Raw genomic sequence first — 19,726 nt, 5'->3', positions numbered from 1 at the left:
CGGGTTTCAGAGCAGCCGTGTTAGTCTGTATCTGCAAAAAGAACAGGAGGACTTGTGGCACCTTAGAGACGAACAAATTTGTTTGAGCATAAGCTTTTGTGGGCTACAGCCCACTTCATTGGCTTCATGCAGTGGAAAATACAGTAGGACGATTTTATATATACAGAGAACATGAAACAATGGGTGTTACCATACACACTATAATGAGAGTGATCAGTTAAGGTGAGCTATTACCAGGAGGAGAGAAAATAAAAACCTTTGGTCATGATAATCAAGATGGCCCATTTCCAGCAGTTGACAAGAACATGTGAGGAACAGTAGGGAGGTGGGGGGCAAAAATAAACATGGGGAAATAGTTTTACTTTGTGTAATGACACATCCACTCCCAGTCTTTATTCAAGCCTAATTTAATAGTGTCCAGTTTGCAAATTAATTCCAATTCAGCAGTCTCTTGTTGGAGTCTGTTTTTGAAGGTTTTTTGTTGTAATATTGCGACTTTTAGATCTGTAATCGAGTGACCAGAGAGATTGAAGTGTTCTCCAACTGGTTTTTGAATGTTATGGTTCTTGATTTGTGTCCATTTATTCTTTTACGTAGAGACTGTCCCGTTTGGCCAATGTACATGGCAGAGGGGCATTGCTGGCACATGATGGCATATATCACATTGGTAGATGTGCAGGTGAACGAGCCTCTGATAGTGTGGCTGATGTGATGATGGTGTCCCCTGAATAGATATGTGGACACAGTTGGCAACAGGCTTTGTTGCAAAGATGGGTTCCTGGGTTAGTGTTTTTGTTGTGTGGTGTGTGGTTGCTGGTGAGTATTTGCTTCAGGTTGGGGGCTGTCTGTAAGCAAGGACTGGCCTGTCTCCCAGCACAACCCATCACTATCACAGATCTTGGGAGACAGGCCAGTCCTTGCTTACAGATAGCCCCCCACATAGTGCATACAAGCGTCCTTGTGTGTTATATTAATAAAAACACAAACTTAAGAAAGAGTTTCCTGGAACCTGGGAAAGGCAAAAGGGCAGAATTCACTGTGGAGTCCCCTATGAACCTTGGCATGCAGAAATGATACATTATGTTTAGATATTTCAGTGCTGGGCTCTAGATATATAATTCAATTGAACCAATTTGTCACCCACAAATATTTATTCAAGATAAATGTCTATGATTTTGAGAAGCATCTGATCCGCCTGTACTGGTCTCACTTATCTGGAGTGTGATTAATTCATACTCACCTTCCTCACTCCCTTATACTATTGTCCTTGACAAAAAGTGTTTTTCTTGCCATGTAACAGCTACATGTGCTGTATGTTGAAATGTAGTCCATCTGTTGACATGATATGCTAAATAAAATTATCTTAAAGAAAAGAGTTTTAATATCTTGGATCTTTGTTCAGAAGGAGGGAGTTGGGACTTTGAATTATAATATTTTCAGTCTTATAATAAAAAAACATTAAACTATTATTCTATTTAATAATAGTTTGATTAGATGCTCAAAATTCTTTCCTTTGAATAGATCTTTTACTTTTTTTTAAACAGATTGACAAGATTGAGAGTAAAGTAACTGTCTTAAAAAGGAATGGTCCAGTCCATAGTGAAGGACACTGGAAATCTGAACTTCTGGGTTTTGTTCCCAGTTCTGCCAATGATGCATTATGTAACTTTGGCTAAGTCAAAGTCCTACAGTTAGCCCCAAATGGCCTGATTTTCAGAAGTGTTCAACACCCACATTTTCCATGAAATTGTATGGGATCAGCATAAATATGGATTTAGGTGCCTAACTTAAGGTACCCAAGCTTGAAAATGTTTCTTCTTACTCACCTGCCCTCAGGTTTGTCACTTGTAAAATACTTATATATCTCAGAGGTGTTATGAAGCTTCCTCAATTAATGTCTGTAAAGCACTTTGAGATTCCCAAAGGAAAGACACAACTGAAGCACAGTGTACTCAACGTTGAAAAATATTATACAGTGTTCATCTGTGTGCTGTTGTTACAATCTGAGTGAGCAAACCAAACCCCTTACCAAATAATTTCATTTAGGACACAATGGCCTGAAAAATCTAACAATAAACTTGTTTATCAACTTTACTTTATTGAAGCATGGATCTTTAGCTTGGTTCACCATATAGTGAAACATTTTATTTATGATAATAGACAGCTTAGGGCTATAGGGGCATTATAATGTTGCTGGTGTAGGTACAACTTTATCAGATGATACAAACATGACCCGCAATAGAAACAAACACCAAATAGAACACGATGAAACGTTCACTTTACAAATCACTCCATTACTACAGACATCAAATGGCAGTTATTATAATTAAATCAGTCACAGAGAACTGTTTTACCTTTAGACAAGGAAATGGGAACTTCTGTTTGGGGTTTTATCCACAGCTGCTTAGTAAAAAAGTTTAAATGTCAAGCATTCTTCTTATCCACAAAACAATGCTAACCAACAGACATATCAAAGAGTAAGACTGAAGGAGATCAACGTCTTTACAACTACTTTTGCAATTATCTTCTTGAGTAGGTATTGCAATTTGCTTTATGCATGTTATCAGAGTGTAAATAGCCCCAAAATCAGCAGCAAAATATTACAACAACATAACAAGTAAATACAGTGCCAATATGTCATGTTGTAGAAGAGAATACAAAGAAGACAATGATAACTTAATCATATAAAATATGATACAGAGCTGAAATACAAGTGCATTTAAATAGCTGTGTGACAAAGAATGTTAAATACTGTACTTAATATGTAGTTTTTAAACATAAAATCTGGAAAAGTCTTTGTGCTTAAACTTTTTTCCTGTTAAACAGATTAGTTGCTTACTTCCCATACTGCCACTGTAACTGATATTACAACAGATCACAATTTTCACAGACACATCAACATTGAAACATTTACCTATGAGAAAATAAGTCACTTCTCATTAGTTCACAGTGCGAAAAAGTGGTGTAACTCTGTCTTGAGAAAGGCTTTTCGTTATTCACCAAGCCAGTTGCAGAAAAGTCCTGATACCAGATGCAGTGCTAAGATTTAAATAATGGAAAGCAACACATCACATGTTGGGAGGAAAATATAAATTTCTCGTTTCTTCATGGGTATCGTCTAAGTGACCTTCGTCTTCTGTTGTAGAAATGCCTGAGCCCATGTTGCCGTGAAAAATTCATCATGTAATTTTGTTTGCGAGTGCTGTTAAAATCAAAGGGTAGGGAGGAGGAAAAGAATGTCAATCTCTTTGCATCCATTTTGAAATTGCCTTCTGACACGTAAGCTGGGGGGCCAGATTCTCCACCCTCTTGTGCCTTGCACAGTCTTTTCTGCCTCTGCAAAGTGACGTAAAATCCTACCATTTGCATCTGACAGCATGTTAGAACAATGATAATGACCGTACAAGGTGCAAGGCCGTTGAGACTCGGGCCCACTTTGATTTTGCTTACAATTCAGTATTTCAGAACTAGAGCAAGAGTTTAAATTAATTATCACTGATGGGGGCTTAGGGCCAGATTCACTCAAGCTGTATGCACTCTATCCCCTCCCAACACAGGGCATTTCTCCAAGCCTGATTTATACTCCAAAAATCCTTGTCTCCCTCATTTGCAGACTCCTAAATGGGAGAGATGCTGTTAATCCCTTTCCTCTCGAGTGCAGCAGAAAAATACTGCTCCACCTCCCTAATGTCTGGCTTTGCTATTGTGATGATTTGGGGAATCTGTACAACTTGTGAATTCAGGCCAATGTTCTCAGTTGTTCTTATGAACATTTCTGTATTATTGAATACCTCTATATGTATGTGGTTCCACCCTTGCTGACAAGGGCTGTCTCACATCCCGCCCTCACCAGGCACAATGGGGGGTGGGGGTCATTAGAATGCCATAACTACTTATTCAAGCGGAAGTACCATGGGACAATGGTTTAGCTCAAGCCTAGAAGAATCAATTTTATCCTGCCTTCCTGCAGGAGGCTGGTGAAGGGGAGAGAGTGGAAAATCCTCAGCCAGAATAAAGGGACAGAGATGACAAAGCAGGGTTTTGAAAAGGGCTTATATGTGAGAACCACACAAGAAGTTTTGAGCAGGCAAAGGGGAAAAGACAAACGATTTGCATAGCAAACACCACCAGTTTAGCTGCAGGACCAATCAAAATCAGAGCAAACTGACCTGGGGAGGGAAACATAGGAGTTCCATGGTTGAGAAGACAATCCAAGAATGCAGAAGAAGGACCCTGGGCACCCCCAGAGGATTCTGACCCCAACCCAAAGAATGCTCTGCAGTGTGTGTGTGTGTGTGTGTGTGTGAGAGAGAGAGACCTATTATGTGCCCTTGAAGCGTTAACCCTATGACCCCAAAGTGCATACCTGGCTGGTGTGCTGAGAAAGGGTGTGTTAAACTGTGGGAGAGTGAGGGGTTAGCAGTTGGACTACAGGTCTAAGCTCTCAGGAGGGGATGCTAAACAGAGGATTTGCACCCCAAGAGTGTGCCCAGAGACCTCAAGCCGGGGCAGTGTCTGAACTCTTTCAGACTCTACAGGCTTAAAGCACATGGAACCCAGCAGTGGGATCCCTTACAGGGTCTTGTAAGTAGCCACTTCCTTTTGAGAATAAAATAAAAACACTGCTCTACCTCCCAAACTTTAAGATTTGCTAAGCAGCAAACCCTTGAACTAAGTGACTTTGACTGAGTGAAGTTTTCTTAAAAAACCCCAAGAACCCAAAAATCTTTAGAAGAGGATCAAAGAAACACATGGAACAGAGTGACCAGATTTTAGATGATAAATCAAGATACTTTTCCATTTCCAAATAGGGCTCTTTCTTTCACCACGGTGAGGCTAAATAAAACAAAACAAAGGGAAATCCCGGGGCACAGGGGAAACAAATGGAAAATTGTGGAAAGTACCATGAAAAGTAAATTTCCTTACTGGCTGAATAGGGTAGGAGTATTTGGGGGCCTAATATACACTACAACTGAACGGGTGGAGGCTGTTGTATCTAATCACTAGAGACTAGCACCACCATCTAGACTGCAACTTCCTTTAAGGGAGAGGGGCGTGGCTGTTGCTATTTTTGGCCCTTTGGCTACACCAGTCCTAACACATAGAACGGCCAGAAGATGGTGCAAGAATTTTGGTGCATGTTATGTATAAATTCCTTAAAAAGGCCGAGCTGTATTTAAATATAAACATAGTTAAAATAATCTACATTGAAACAGTTGTAATACAGATGGACAGCTAATATTTGCTGAAGAAGCCTTTCTCCCTATGTTCAAGCCCTCACCTAGGTTGGGTGTCAGGAGTGGCCATTTTCAGAGTGACGAGTCTGGGAAGAATGAACTGGGAAAAAAGGAGAGGTCTCTCCAGTGGTTCCTGCTGAGAGGCTGGTTTCTGAACACTGTGCCTTTTAATATCTTCATGTTATAAAACTAAGCTAATATATTCCTGGTGTGGCTCCACTGATTAAATGCACTTGTACCAGAGATGTCTCTCCATGTTTCTCCTAGCAGCTTCATTCCTAACTGCTGGGAATGCCACAGGCTCTGGAGAAGAAGCTTATAGCTTTCATGACGATTCAATACAGTTCTGCTCCTAAATGCAAACTTGCACATAACCCTGAAGAGACTCACTTTGAGGCTGCATGGCAATCCTAAGCTCTACCATCTCTGCTGGTGGAATGGAACTCTGAACAGCTACATTTGGGTTAACTCTGTTTGCTTGTCATTGTCATTAGCACATTGGTGTGATATAAGTCTCATTTAAAGCTACAAGCAAAATCCATTCAGAGTTATGAGAATGAAAAAATACTTGTAGCACAGAATGCGAATATCTGACATTACTACAGCACCTTTCATGTCTATTGATCACAAACCACTTCACTCTCCATATACACACATCACTTTAAAGCAACCGGTTCTGGGCGGGGAGTGTGGCAACCACTACGGCACAACACTGGGAGGAGTGGGGATGGATACATTGGTCAGAATCCTGGGGTGAAACCCCTGCTTTTAAAAACGAAAAGAAGGTGTCATGGGGAATTTAATGTCCATACATTGCAGCAAGGGCCCAATTTGTAAAGTCTCATCAGAGAGGTCCCGCACAAGAAACTGCACAGAACGAATTTATCTCAGAATAATAAAGGGCAGTGTTGACTCTGTCAGGCTTTGATGCTGTTCTAGGAAGCCCAAGTATTATAATCCTGATGCTTAAGGCCACTGCACTGTCCCTTCTGGACATTATTTGCAAAAAATATTAATATTCCCTCAAGGCTACGCTGGAAGCCGTCTTAGTCCAACATCCACAATGAGATCCTATGTGCAACCAACAATACTGATGGTTGCCAGCATGAGAAAACTCAATGATTCAGCAGAACAACTGCTACCCACCACAGGATGAACTGTCATAGGACCTGATCCCATCTTTTCTGGTTTCAATGGATGCAGGATCAGGCCTATAAAGATCAAGTCTCAAGGTCAGATTCATGCTTGTGGATGCAAGGGGGTGCAATTTTCAGCCCTATGCATCCATGAGGGGAACACTGACTGCACCAGAGAGAGGGAAATTCAGTCCAAGGAATGTCATCATAAATTCCCTGGGGTGATTCCATGGAAAGACAACAATATGTTCTGGTGGAGTCCATGCAGCTTCTGGCCGGTTTGGCTCTGCCCCTCCAGGGCTGACCAGCCTGCTTTGGAGGTAGTGGGGGTTGGTTTTGGTCCCCCAGTGGTGAAAAGGATGCTGGCAGCTTGGCTCATTTACCTCTGCTCCAGGTGGACTGCAGGCCTCTGTTGCTGGAGGCCCACAACCCAGGGAGTGCAGCAAGTCCTAAGTTTTGTTATAAAGGTGGAGTCATGAAACAAAAAACTGGCAGCAGGTGTCACAATTAACTTTCTATTTGGGGAGCTAGGGCAGGGTGGTGAGTTTTCATTGTGAATGAAAAGTAAATGCTCAGCTTGCAATCAATTACCCTCTCCCTTCCAAGTGCATACGCTTATTTTTAGTGAATATGACCCCTAAGGAAAAATAAGCATGAACCTCCAAAGGCAAGAATAGCTTTTACTGTTGTATAAAGAAACCATCTCTATAAAATTGACTTCAAAATTATCCTCTTTCCAACAACTAACTGAGAACTTAATTTATTAGACTACACTAAAATAATTGATGCTATAACCCTTGCCCACCCGGTTTTTCAAGCCATCCAGCGTCTGATGGTAATGGATACAATACAAACTCTTGCATTGCTACAGTAGCCATTATGCCAGAGCATCTTTCATTTAAGAGGTGGTTTTTGTTTAACATTTGAGCTTGATTTCACCTGGCTTTTACCCAGAAAGGGAAGTTCTGCACTACACTGATTTATTATAGTTTTGTGTGAGACTTACAGTGATTGGCAAAGCTAATGTTTCCTGTGCACCTTTATTTTCCTGACACCTTATAATCTAAGGCAAATCAGACACATTTTTAAGAAGAACAAATAGCTCAAAATGTTCTTTAACAATTCTTATTACACTATCATCTCTGTCTAATGCTGCTTACCGCCTTAAATGTAATGACACGAACAAGACTTAAACAACAATAATTATGCTGCAGACATTTTAAGGAAATAAATGAAGAAATTTAGAAAAGGTTATCACGTGAGTTATAGGCCAGAAGTAGCTGCTTAGTCTTTGATTTAAATTCAATCTATTAGTGGTATTTTACAAGATGGTGAAATGTATTTGTTGTGTGCCCCAAGGAAAGAGTTCACATGTTTTACTAAGTGAAATCAAAACTGCAGTACAAGAAAAAAAAAAGTATGAAAACAAAACAAAACCAAAACAACAATTAAGCTAATGCTCAGTCCTTCAGTTGTGCTGATAGACCTAATCTCACTCCCACTGAAGTCTGTGGTAGTCTTTCCACTGACTTTGGTAGGCATTGGTTAGGGCTTGAAGGGTTGATTCAATGCCCAGTGAAGTCAATGGAAAATTTCTCATTGCCTTCATAGAAGTTGGATCTGACCTTTAGTGCAGCATATAAGAGTATATTCTGCTCTCTGTGGGCTGGGGTGGAGGTATATGCATATAATTCTATTAACTATAATGGAAGTTAACATCATACATTGATAAGAGAACAAAGTTCAATTGTACTTTATAAGATCACCTTAATAGCTATATCATAAAAGCATTGCAGAAAAGGTAATTCTGCATTTATTGGATTTAGTGTCTGTAAAGAAGCCCTTTAATGTTGTTTTTATATAGCAATACTGAACTTTATTTCTATTTTTTAGAAAAAAACAAACAGATTTGTCATTAAGACTATGGAGATGCTGTTGCTATTATTTATAATGTAACAGTATCCACAATGTGCGAGGCACTGTAAAGATATATGGGGAGAAACAATCCCTACCTCAAAGATTATGAATGGAATCATTTCAACAACAAAGGGAACTTAGACACCATTACAATTTCAGTGAAAGTGCACAATAAACTTTCCAAGGTTCATCAGCATGCACTGATCCTTTGGTGCATCTTCGGTGCACTTACCAGATCATTGGATGAAGAGTACAGATGAAAAAAAATCTCCCAAAGACTAGTTATCTGTGGATCATTTGACAGAATGACTAGTAGCAAAACCTAGGAAGCAATTATTGCACAATCCAATCTGTCACCTTTTTAGGGCAATATGCTTGTATTTAAAAAAAAATATGGGGGCTGATACTGCTCTAACTTACACGAGTAAATTCTTTAATTCCAGTGCAGTCATTGGAGTTACACCACTGCAAACGAGAGCAGATCAGGCAGATACAGTATAATAAAGAGCCACGCTGGGTATGCTCAATAAGCATGAACAATAAAACAACGTATGAGGAGTTACTCTGTATGTGTCTTTTAAGCCTCAGTAATTTAACATGATTTTTTAAAATATAAAGTACCTATTGGACTATTATCCTGCACTTTTTTTGTTTTAAATCAAAGACGGCCAAGCGAATAAGAACATTTGGTAAATAATATGTACCTATGCTAAGACCATGAATTATTTTTATTTGTTATTTATATGTATAACTGACATGGCACATCAGAAACAAAGGCTTCTGGGTGTCAAACCAAACTTTAACCTAAATCAAGCCTTTGAAAAAATGAAAGGCAACATGGTCCGACAAATAAATACATCAATGTTTAGTATGCAGCGAATGTTGTGGCTGAGTTACAAACCCCCTAAGAATGGTGACAGACTCCAGAGGAAACCCGGGCCCCGCTGAAGTCAATGGCAAAACTCCAATAGGATCAGTATTAAAACCTATGTCTCTAGCTACTATGGTGATTAGAAATGCCTAGCTGCATAACTATGGCTGTACAAAGTGATGCTGTTATAATAAGCAAAAAACCCACTCCAAATAAATACTTACTCTGTTTTTAGTTACATTGGCATGCATCACTGCATATATTTATTGTACATGTTTACGGACACACAGTAGATAATTTTGGCCTTAATTCTGTAATTTTAATTTACTGAAAATAGTGGGAATTTTACGTCAGGTCTCAGGGCCAGATCTTGCAAGTTGTTGAGAATTCTCAGTTTCGACCTACTTCAACGATTATTGGGAGCACTCAGGAACTCTCAGGTGGGGCCCAGCACCCACCATGATCAGGGCTCTCAATCCTTAGTTACAACGCCCACTCTCTTAATTGAAAGTTTGCTTGAGTGAGGTGCTGAACGTATCCTGCAAACTTTAACTCCTAATGGCACTGAGAACCCTGCAGAATCAGTCTGTGAGGAACAGCTGCAGGGTTTGGACCTTTATGAGACAGCAATGCATGCTCACATCTTTGAGAGTACAAATGAAGCCGCTCCCTTTCCCGCAAAATATCATCATTGACAAAATACAGGGTTAGAGTCTTTCAAAGTACTGTAGCTGTACCACCAACATATAGTTGATATTAATTCAGGGAAAGTACTTACCTTACTCTAGTGTAAAACCAATGACAGCAAATAATGAAATACAACACAAATTAGAAAATGCCTTTCAATGCATGCAGCACTGTGACTAGTCATAAAAGCCAGATGAGGTTTAGAGGCAATATAGGACTTTTCATCTCTTTTGAAAATAAAAATTGAACAAATTATTTCCTGATGTTTAAAATCAACATTTATATTTTTATTTTCTATAAAAATTCATCATGCAGTCTTTTTATAGAAACATAGTAAAAGACAGTCTTAAAAGCACAGTCTGCACCATACTAAATTTGGCATAAATCTTGTGAATACAAAGATAATGCCCTAACATTTAAATTGTTTCTTTTCTTTATTACAAATATTTTTAATAATCTTGAGTGAAATGTTTCAAAGCATTGCTTTCTGCTGAAGAAATGAAGCAAATGAAAATGTTTTTCCACATGAATATGTTTTGTTACGGCTAGAAGATATAATTTGTATTTGAATATTGCAAAAAAGCATAAAAATTCTTTGTAACAAATGCAACACAAAATCCTCAACAAGTCATTTGTGCCAAAAATGTAAGATTATCTTGACAATGAATAGCATGAAGTGATGGTTTATGGAGGATTAATTCTATGTTTATTATTGCAAAGTTAACCACACACACACACACACACACACATACACACACACAATTTTGGGGCCATATCCTACATTTCTTGCGCAACTAAAATTCCCAAGGATGTCACTGGGAGTTTTGGGTGCATAAAGAATGAAGGATCAGACCCTTAGTTTGCAGTTTATTCCCCTTCAGTTCTGAATACATTTGATCAGAGTTCACTGTTTCTTTATAGGTTATTAAGGGCCCACCCTGTTTACAAAGAAATGGCTTTTCAAGAAGCACATGCAAAAAAGGTGTGTGGTTTTATTGTTCAGCAAACAGACTGTGAATTATATTATATGTAGACTGAAGTGCAAATGTAATGCAGAGCTGGATTCAGGCTTTTAGGGTAGAGGTATGTGGGCACAGAATAAGCATTCTTGTAGGAGTGGAAGGCAGGGGATGGGAGGTGAGGGAGAATTACGTTTTTATCCTAAGAAAGGTCACATTCATTGATCATGCAAGGACTCTGCCCAAAACTTTCTTCAAAAGTGCAGAGAGCAAGTACGCTGTCTTAACAAATGAATAAAAGAAAACTCAGTTTAAAGGGACAAGATGACTGGATAGTAGTTTCACCCCTACTTTATAGGTCCAGCCCTATTAAAATAGTTTGACAAATGATTAGCTGGCAAGATCATACCGATATATACTGGTTTCAGAGTAGCAGCCGAGTTAGTCTGTATTTGCAAAAAGAAAAGGAGTACTAGTGGCACCTTAGAGACTAACCAATTTATTTGAGCATAAGCTTTTGTGAGCCATTGTAGCTCACGAAAGCTTATGCTCAAATAAATTGGTTAGTCTCTAAGGTGCCACTAGTACTCCTTTTCTTTTTACCAATATATACTGTATTCCAAATAGCTTCTATATTCACTCTGAGCACTATTTGCAGCTGCATTACAGGATTAGCAATATTTCTGTTGTATTAATTGAATAATTCAAAGAAGTATTACAGATAGGCCCTTGTTTCCAGCCTTCCTGATTGCACACATAGGTTTTGCATGTGAAAATTAGGGGCTGTTCCAAATATTGGCATATTTGTTTGTGTCATCTATCTTGGGAGAAAAAAAATTGCCTCCACAACAGGGGAGGCTAGGCTAGGCTTCTGGAAATGTAGCTCATACAGCATCTGATAGTCACAGGCTAGTGGTATGATTGTGTTATCAGAATCAGGAGTCAATCAGAATGAACAATATATGATAATCCTGTTTATAACTCAGCTATAAACTATGTTCTGGACTCTAAATTGGCATGGAGGCTCAGGAGAAAATTAATTTTAAATATTTGGAGGGATGAGAAGAGCTAAAGCATCAAAATGGAAATTTTGAAGTCATGTAAGTATAAAAATATTCATAAACGTAACTCTAGAAACTGCTCTATTTTTAAGGCAGGGGTGGCCAACCTGAGCCTGAGAAGGAGCCAGAATTTACCAATGCACACTGCCAAAGAGCCACAGTAATACGTCAGCAGCCCCTCATCAGCTCCTGCCCCCGCTCCCAGTGCCGCCCACCCACCGGCAGCCCCGCCAGTCAGCGCCTCCCCTTCCCACCCTGCACCTCCCAATCAGCTGTTTCGTGGTGTGCAGGAGGCTCTGGAGTGGAGAGGAAGGAGCTAGGGCATGGCAGGCTCAGGGGAGGTGGCGGGAAGGGGTAGAGCAGAAGCAGGGCCTGTAGCAGAGCCAGGGGTCGAGCAGTGAGCACTCCCCGGCACATTGGAAAGTTGGCGCCTGTAGCTCCAGTCCCGGAGTCGGTGCCTATACAAGGAGCCACATATTAACTTCTGAAGAGCCACATGTGGCTCCGGAGCCACAGATTGGCCACGCCTGTTCTAAGGGATTAAGTGGTCACTAGAGGGCACTGGAGGAGGAGCAGGGAACATTTGTAGTTGCTGGAAAGTAGAATCAGACCAGCACTCTTGCTTGCAATGAGTCCCTATTGACCACATCCCTGCAGGGTGCCACTGCTCCCAGCCTGCTCTCCCCATATGTCCCTCACTCTTCTTGAAGGTGGGACTCTTCGGGGACAGGGCGTGCATACCAGTTGCAGATGCTGGGGGTGAGGAGAAGCTGGTATGGAACCTACAGTTGTTCAGTGCATGCAGGCCAACTGGCAGTGATTGGAGGTGGGCTGGGCGGATCTGGCTGTCTGCATGCTTAGGGAGGAAAAGTGGTGAAAGCAATGGAGGGTTAGAGAGAAGAGGCATGGGGAGTTGTGGTAAGAAGGGGGCACCTCAGTACAGAATGTGGAGATGTACAGAGACACAAGGTGGGTGAGGTAATATCTTTTATTGGACCAATTTCTGTTGGCGAGAGAGAAAAGCTGATCTGAAGAAAAGCTCTGCATGGCTCGAAAGCTGGGCCAAATAAAGACATTACCTCACCCACCTTTTCTTTGCAATATTCTGGGGCTAACACAGCTACCACTGCACTGCATACGGCAAGAGAAGAAGTATCATCATCCTCAGCAGCCAGAGGATTAAGATGCTTACTAAGATACTTTTATAGCTTTTAAACAATTTGAATTTAATAACGTCAGAGCCAGATACTCAGGTCTCACTGACTCACATCCAGTGCAGAACATGGGGCAGGAGTCAGAGATTACTTAATCCTTCCTTTGTGCTCCCCTAGTCCTGTGGAAAGCTAAGTACTGTTTCTGTTCCTGACATCAAGCTCTAATCCATGCTTGCTACAATGGCCCTCCTGTAGCTGTGGCCATTCTGCTAGCACAGGACTGCTGGAGTTCAAGGTGCTCTGGTCATGCCTCACAATTCACCAACATACCTTCTATGCTGGACAAGGAATATGGTGCATGTAGCTTGAATAGCCTGCTCTACACCAGCAAGAGCGTTCCCTATGCAAGAGGAACCCCCACCTGCTCCTGGGTGGCTTTCTAGCCCCTTTGTGCCATGGCAGAACAAAGGGGTTGGCCTGGGAGATGAGGAGCTGGTCTTTAATTTGCAGCCCTCAACCCCCTGCCAGAGAAAAAGGAATACAAAGTATGATCATAGTATGGTTTAATATTATGGCTGGAATAGTAAGGTTTATAATCAGATGGTGTATATGGTGTTTATACCGTCTCCCCCTGGGATGTTTGAGATGTATGTGGGAGCCCCTCAATACACATTGACAACATGGATGACTAGATTTTTAAAATGAAAAACCAGGATGTCTGTCCCCCAGGGGTAGAGCAAAAGAAGGCAGGGAAGGGGATGATTTTGCTGCGGGGTAGGGAGGTGTACACAGGATGGTGAGAGAGAAGAGTGTGACCACTCCTTGATTTGTGCCTGAGCCACGCAATGCCTCTCCCTCTCCTTCACCACACTGTGCCTCTAGCTCTATGTTTTGAGGAGAGGTAGTTTGAGAACTTGAGGAAGAGGGGACTCCCTGGGGGGCCTCCTTGGGAGCAGGACAGGTTGTCAACATATGACCGGCCTGGCCAGGGCTAGTCCTTGAGGTGCACTCAGCTGGCCTGTGAATACTGTCACCAACTCAGCTAACTGGTGTCTCTTTCAGGTGGCCAATTTGCAGGTGTTACAAAAACGTGGCGAAACTCAAATTTTATTAAACAGACAGGGACCATCAGAGAGGACCTGAAAATAGGGATATTCCTGGTTTTCTGGGACACATGGTCACCCTACATATGAATCATTAGTTATTTGCTGACTAATACTCAGATAACACCCTCTCAGAAAACACTAGCAAGGGGACTGGAGTGGGGTGGAAAATTATGAGAAGATTGCCTCTTGGCTTTTTCCTTGGATCAATCCATTGTGGAGGTAGGTTTTGTTCGCTTGCAGAGTGGGCAGGGATTCTGTGCCCATAATCCATGGATCAATCCAGGACACAACTCTGCCACTCCCTGTGGCTTCCTGACATCTTAGCTCCAATGGATGCTCCTGGCATGGGGTATTTTTGTGTGCAGAATTTAGTTTGTAAAGGCAAATTACGAGATGACACAGATGGTGGTGTAAGTGACAAGTTGAGATGGAAAGGCAGGCCTGTAGCAGGATAAGCAGTCTACGGAGAAGTTGAAGAAGGTTTAGGGTAAAGCTGCTCCTCCATTACTTTTAATTAAAATATTTTATTTAACCCTTTCAGAAATAAAATACAGCACAAAATTGCATCTGTTGGTTGGTACAGCTCTGCCCCTCTACCTCCTTGACATATGTTACCCCAATTAATTCTTGCTTACACTGATATATTAACAAAGAACTTACATCACCATTTTCTGGGGCTGTGAATCTGACCCAGCATATCAACTTTCCTACACTTCTAGGACCCATTTTCTTCCTTATCCTCTCTCTTTTTCTCTCAGTTATTGAAAATCCCAAGGAAACTCAGATATTACAAACAGTATATGTCTAGAGAATCAAGGAGAATTAAGAATTTAAGATAAACTGTATCCATAATACAAATTGTGATGCTTAATGTTGCAACACAAATGCATATAAGACCATCAACTGGATCCTGGGAACTACAGGCCAGTCAGCTTCACCTCAGTCCCTGGAAAAATCATGGAGCAGGTCCTCAAGGAATCAATTCTGAAGCACTTAGAGGAGAGGAAAGTGATCAGGAACAGTCAGCATGGATTCACCAAGGGCAAGTCATACCTGACTAACCTGATCGCCTTCTATGACGAGATAACTGGTTCTATGAATGAAGGGAAAGCAGTGGACGTGTTGTTCCTTGACTTTAGCAAAGCTTTTGACACTGTCTCCCACAGTATTTGCCAGCAAGTTAAAGAAGTATGGGCTGGATGAATGGACTATAAGGTGGATAGAAAGCTGGCTAGATTGTTGGGCTCAACGGGTAGTGATCAATGGCTCCATGTCTAGTTGACAGCCGGTATCAAGTGGTGTGCCCCAAGGGTCGGTCCTGGGGCCGGTTTTGTTCAATATCTTCATAAATGATCTGGAGGATGGTGTGGATTGCACCCTCAGCAAGTTTTCAGATGACACTAAACTGGGAGGAGAGGTAGATACGCTGGAGGGTAGGGATAGGATACAGAGGGACATAGACAAATTGGAGGATTGGGCCAAAAGAAATGTGATGAGGTTCAACAAGGACAAGTGCAGAGTCCTACACTTAGGACGGAAGAATCCCATGCACCGCTACAGACTAGGGACCGAATGGCTAGGCAGCAGTTCTGCAGAAAAGGACCTAGGGGTTACAGTGGACGAGAAGGTGGATATGAGTCAACAGTGTGCCCTTGTAGGCAAGAAGGCCAATGGCATTTTGGGATGTATAAGTAGGGGTATTGCCAGCAGATTGAAGGACGTGATTGTTCCCCTCTATTCGACACTGGAGAGGCCTCATCTGGAGTACTGTGTCCAGTTTTGGGCCCCACACTACAAGAAGGATGTGGAAAAATTGGAAAGAGTCCAGCGGAGGGCAACAAAAATGATTAGGGGACTGGAACACATGACTTATGAGGAGAGGCTGAGGGAACTGGGATTGTTTAGTCTGCGGAAGAGAAGAATGAGGGGGGATTTGATAGCTGCTTTCAACTACCTGAAAGGGGGTTCCAAAGAGGATGGATCTAGACTGTTCTCAGTGGTAACAGATGACAGAACAAGGAGTAATGGTCTCAAGTTGCAGTGGGGGAGATTTAGGTTGGATATTAGGAAAAACTTTTTCACTAGGAGGGTGGTGAAACACTGGAATGCGTTACCTAGGGAGGTGGTGGAATCTCCTTCCTTAGAAGTTTTTAAGGTCAGGCTTGACAAAGCCCTAGCTGGGATGATTTAATTGGGGATCGGTCCTGCTTTGAGCAGGGGGTTGGACTAGATGACCTTCTGGGGTCCCTTCCAACCCTGATATTCTATGATTCTATGATTCTATGATCAAGCATTAATAGTAATAATGGTAATAATTAACATTTATATAGAGCTTTTCATCTATACTTCTCGAAGCACTTTACAAGAGTGGTTATGTATCATTAGCCTCATTTTGAAAATGGGGGAACTGAGGTGCAGAGAGGCAAAGTGACCAGCCCAAGATGACACAATGAGGTACCAGCAGAGGTAGGAAGACAACCCAGGTCTCTCAGCTCTTATTCCTGTATCCTCATGCTATTGCCTCCCCTTGGCAATGTCTAAGCAAGAGTTGGGATTTTGAGTGTTCTGAGTTTGTGCTATAGCTGAATGTTATTTAAAAGAAATTTTTAATTATGTAATGTAGAGAATATTCAGATTAAGTACAGTTCTAACCAGTGCAGTTACAGGGAGATACAAAGAGGTTAGAACTAATTAACTACTAAATAGTACCTGCCATATGTGCCATTGTGTATAATTTTTAAATTCCTGAGAGCAGCATATCTTACCATATTGTGATTAGCAGGGTTTTTGATTTTACATCTGGCCTTTTACTAACATACTGCGATAGCTCTGTATGTACCAATATCTGCTGTGGAAGTAAACAGTTCATTTGTAATGGTCTGTCTACCTTGGGAGATTGAGAGCTAAATCTCTGACAGGCATATAGACGCTTCTCTGAAAACCTACATCCAATATCCAATGCAGGGAGCAAAGGTTATTCTCTCTATTCTGGCTTTGCCCAAAACCCAGAGAGGCCCTCAAAAAGTCCTCAACACGAGCAATGGGGAAGAGGAGGTGGCATGGTCTGCATATCTAATTCCTCTCCTGGACAAAGCAGATATACTATTCCTACAGTATATTTTCTATTGCTTTCTCCAGTCTAGTTTTAAATTATAGGGCTTCCACTACTTTTCTTGGGTGACTCTCCTATAGCATGACAGATTGCACTGTCAGAGGTTCTCCTGGTATTCAGCCTAAATTTTCTTCTTCCAAATTCTATCTCATTTTTCCTGATTATACTCAATGGTCAGTATAATTAATGTTCAGATTGCTTTGTTTTTTTTCTCAACTGCTTTTCTCCTTTTTTCAACTTAAAGAAAACCCCACCTTAAAGCAGAGAGAAGTGGAAATGTTGCATACGCATTGTACCTTTCCTCAGTTCAAACACTGCCCTAAATAGTTAGCCTTGGGTATTTACATTCTTAGTTATTGGGAGATGCCAAGAACCATGTACATCCCTCTGTTCCTTCAAATTTAGGGTTAATGTTATGAAGGCAGAGCCCAGCAAGGTGTGTAAAAGCAGTGGAGCGCATACAGCTACTTAGTGTTGGGACCAGTGTGGTTTTTGGTTTGGGGTTGATATGAATGCCATGCAAGCTGGTGCGCCTCAGTGGAAAGTAGAACAGGGCTAACTAGAGCTCAAGTAATCCAATTTGCTACTGTTACAAAACAATACTTGTGGTGCCTCTACTAGTTTGAATTTAAAGACAGAAACCTCATTTTTACAATTACTAAATCTGGATGTTATCCAAATCTAATTTCTATGCTGATTTTTTAAGTTTTTCAAAAAAATGAACATTTGAACCTATCTATTGGGAAGACACGCTTCTCTCTGCCAACCACTGTCAGCGATGAGTCCCAGCCCGTCAAGGCATTAGCATTTCAGCTCTACTGGAACTAAATTGTTAAAGAAAAAGCAGATAATCTCTCTGTGACGTAATACAGTAAAAACGGGTTAATATTGAGAGTGAGACCCATTTTATTAATGGGGAAATCAATATGGTGAAGACACTTTACTTGGTAAAATCTTGACAGGGGATGAATATAGAGCTCGGATCATAGGAACCTGATATAGTGAACCCTGTTTCTGAACAGTATCCTTCTTACTAAAAAAAGGAAATGAATATGGCATTAGTTGCTAATGCAATTTTTCAGAGCCTGATTCAACAACATTACTCTGTACAAAGAGCAATACAATAGACTATTTTGTATCTTTGAAAGGATGTACATCAACTTTATATGCCAGCGTAGTTGCTGAACACACACATCCTTTCAGATATCACATCATACAATATTTCAAAGACCTTGATGATTTATATGAATACACCAATATTTAAAGATGCTAAAGTCCATGCATTCCCTTCTGCATTTCTCCATGATGCACAATATGCTCCCCTGGTCTGTAACTTTATTTCCTGGTTGCCTTAATTGCTGACCTTTGCAGTCAGTGGAGAACATAAGCAAAGAATGATTTTCAGAGAACATTTCTTACTGAGTTCAACATTCATGCCGTGCTGAAGGCATTTCAACGCTTTTTGAGATGGAGATGTTATGAGGTGAATCTGATACTCACAGGACGACTTCTACATGGTCCAAAGCCCACTGGTCATGACCTGTTCCATTGTGACGGGGCTGCCACCAGCGCAGTAAGACTCCTTTCATTCGTGCCTCCCTATGGTTACAAACAGAAGTACCAGCTAGACCTCCATACTAAGAAGGACCCTTTTCAGCCTGCCTATCTACCCCCAAAAACACTAAAAGCAAAGCCAAAATATTATCCATGTGCTCCTAAACCTCAATATACAGCATTCGTGAAAGAGTTAAGGGGAAACAATATAAATGCTTTTTACTTAAACAGAATTGATCCAGGAAACAAAAACAAGGTTTTGATGGTTTATTCTTTTATATTTTAAATTTAAAGTAAAGATTTTGCACTTATTTTAATGATACCAAAGGACTGCAGGCTATGGTTTTAATTATAGCTATAATTATCATCCTTTTCCTCCACTTTCCCTTGTCTCCTCTCTTTTCCTGCACAGATTCCTTTCCGCAGGAAATTTATAGTATGCATTTAGAAGTAAAGTAGTGTGATTGGGTACTTACAGCGGGACATTGTAAGACACTCTTTGGGCTTGTATAAAGTCCTTTGGCTGATGCTGTGCTATTACTTGCCATGTAATTCCATTATTTACACTGTACTGGAGTAGAACTGCCTTGTCTACAGTATTAGGATCACTCAGGTTGGTATTGCAACTCTCTGTTTGTGAAATGCTTCCAATTTGTAAAACAAACATTATTTTGCTGTAAAACACAGGGAACAATGATTTTTAATGTATGTAACGTGTTAAAGTAGGAGTGAAAACATTGCCAATGTGACCTTACCCTTTTTTAAAAATACAGAACTTCAAGAATAATTACTATTAGCAAACAAATAAACTGCTGTAATATCCATAAAACACAACCCCCTTTCTCAGTAAGAATATGCTTTCTTACCACTTTTCTGTTTAAACAGAATTTTAACATCCATCTGTGTAATTGGAGGCAATCAATCCATGATTA

At 40.8% G+C, this 19,726-nt stretch overlaps 1 protein-coding gene across 2 annotated transcripts in view; it reads right to left on the bottom strand.

The window, feature by feature from the left end:
• Positions 1–2,078: 2,078 nt before the first annotated feature.
• The window catches only part of RELN (reelin), a 456,663-nt gene continuing 439,015 nt past the window's right edge, over positions 2,079–19,726 (bottom strand). The window contains exons 62-65 of one of the 2 annotated variants that reach the window (XM_073328520.2): positions 19,271–19,468; positions 18,741–18,839; positions 9,940–10,075; positions 3,115–3,202 (exon numbers count right to left, since the gene is read on the bottom strand). In XM_073328520.2, the coding sequence (XP_073184621.1) occupies positions 9,946–10,075; positions 18,741–18,839; positions 19,271–19,468 (427 nt within the window). In that variant the 3' untranslated portion in view covers positions 3,115–3,202; positions 9,940–9,945. Of the gene's footprint in view, positions 3,203–9,939; positions 10,076–18,740; positions 18,840–19,270; positions 19,469–19,726 lie in introns of both variants that reach the window. The other variant, XM_073328521.2, reaches the window with a different exon arrangement.

The sequence above is a fragment of the Lepidochelys kempii genome, chromosome 1, assembly GCF_965140285.1.
Source record: "Lepidochelys kempii isolate rLepKem1 chromosome 1, rLepKem1.hap1, whole genome shotgun sequence".
In the NCBI taxonomy this organism is placed as follows: Eukaryota; Metazoa; Chordata; order Testudines; family Cheloniidae; genus Lepidochelys; species Lepidochelys kempii.
The sequence above is the reverse complement of the archived record's forward strand: the minus strand, read 5'-3'. Positions and strand labels throughout refer to the sequence as shown.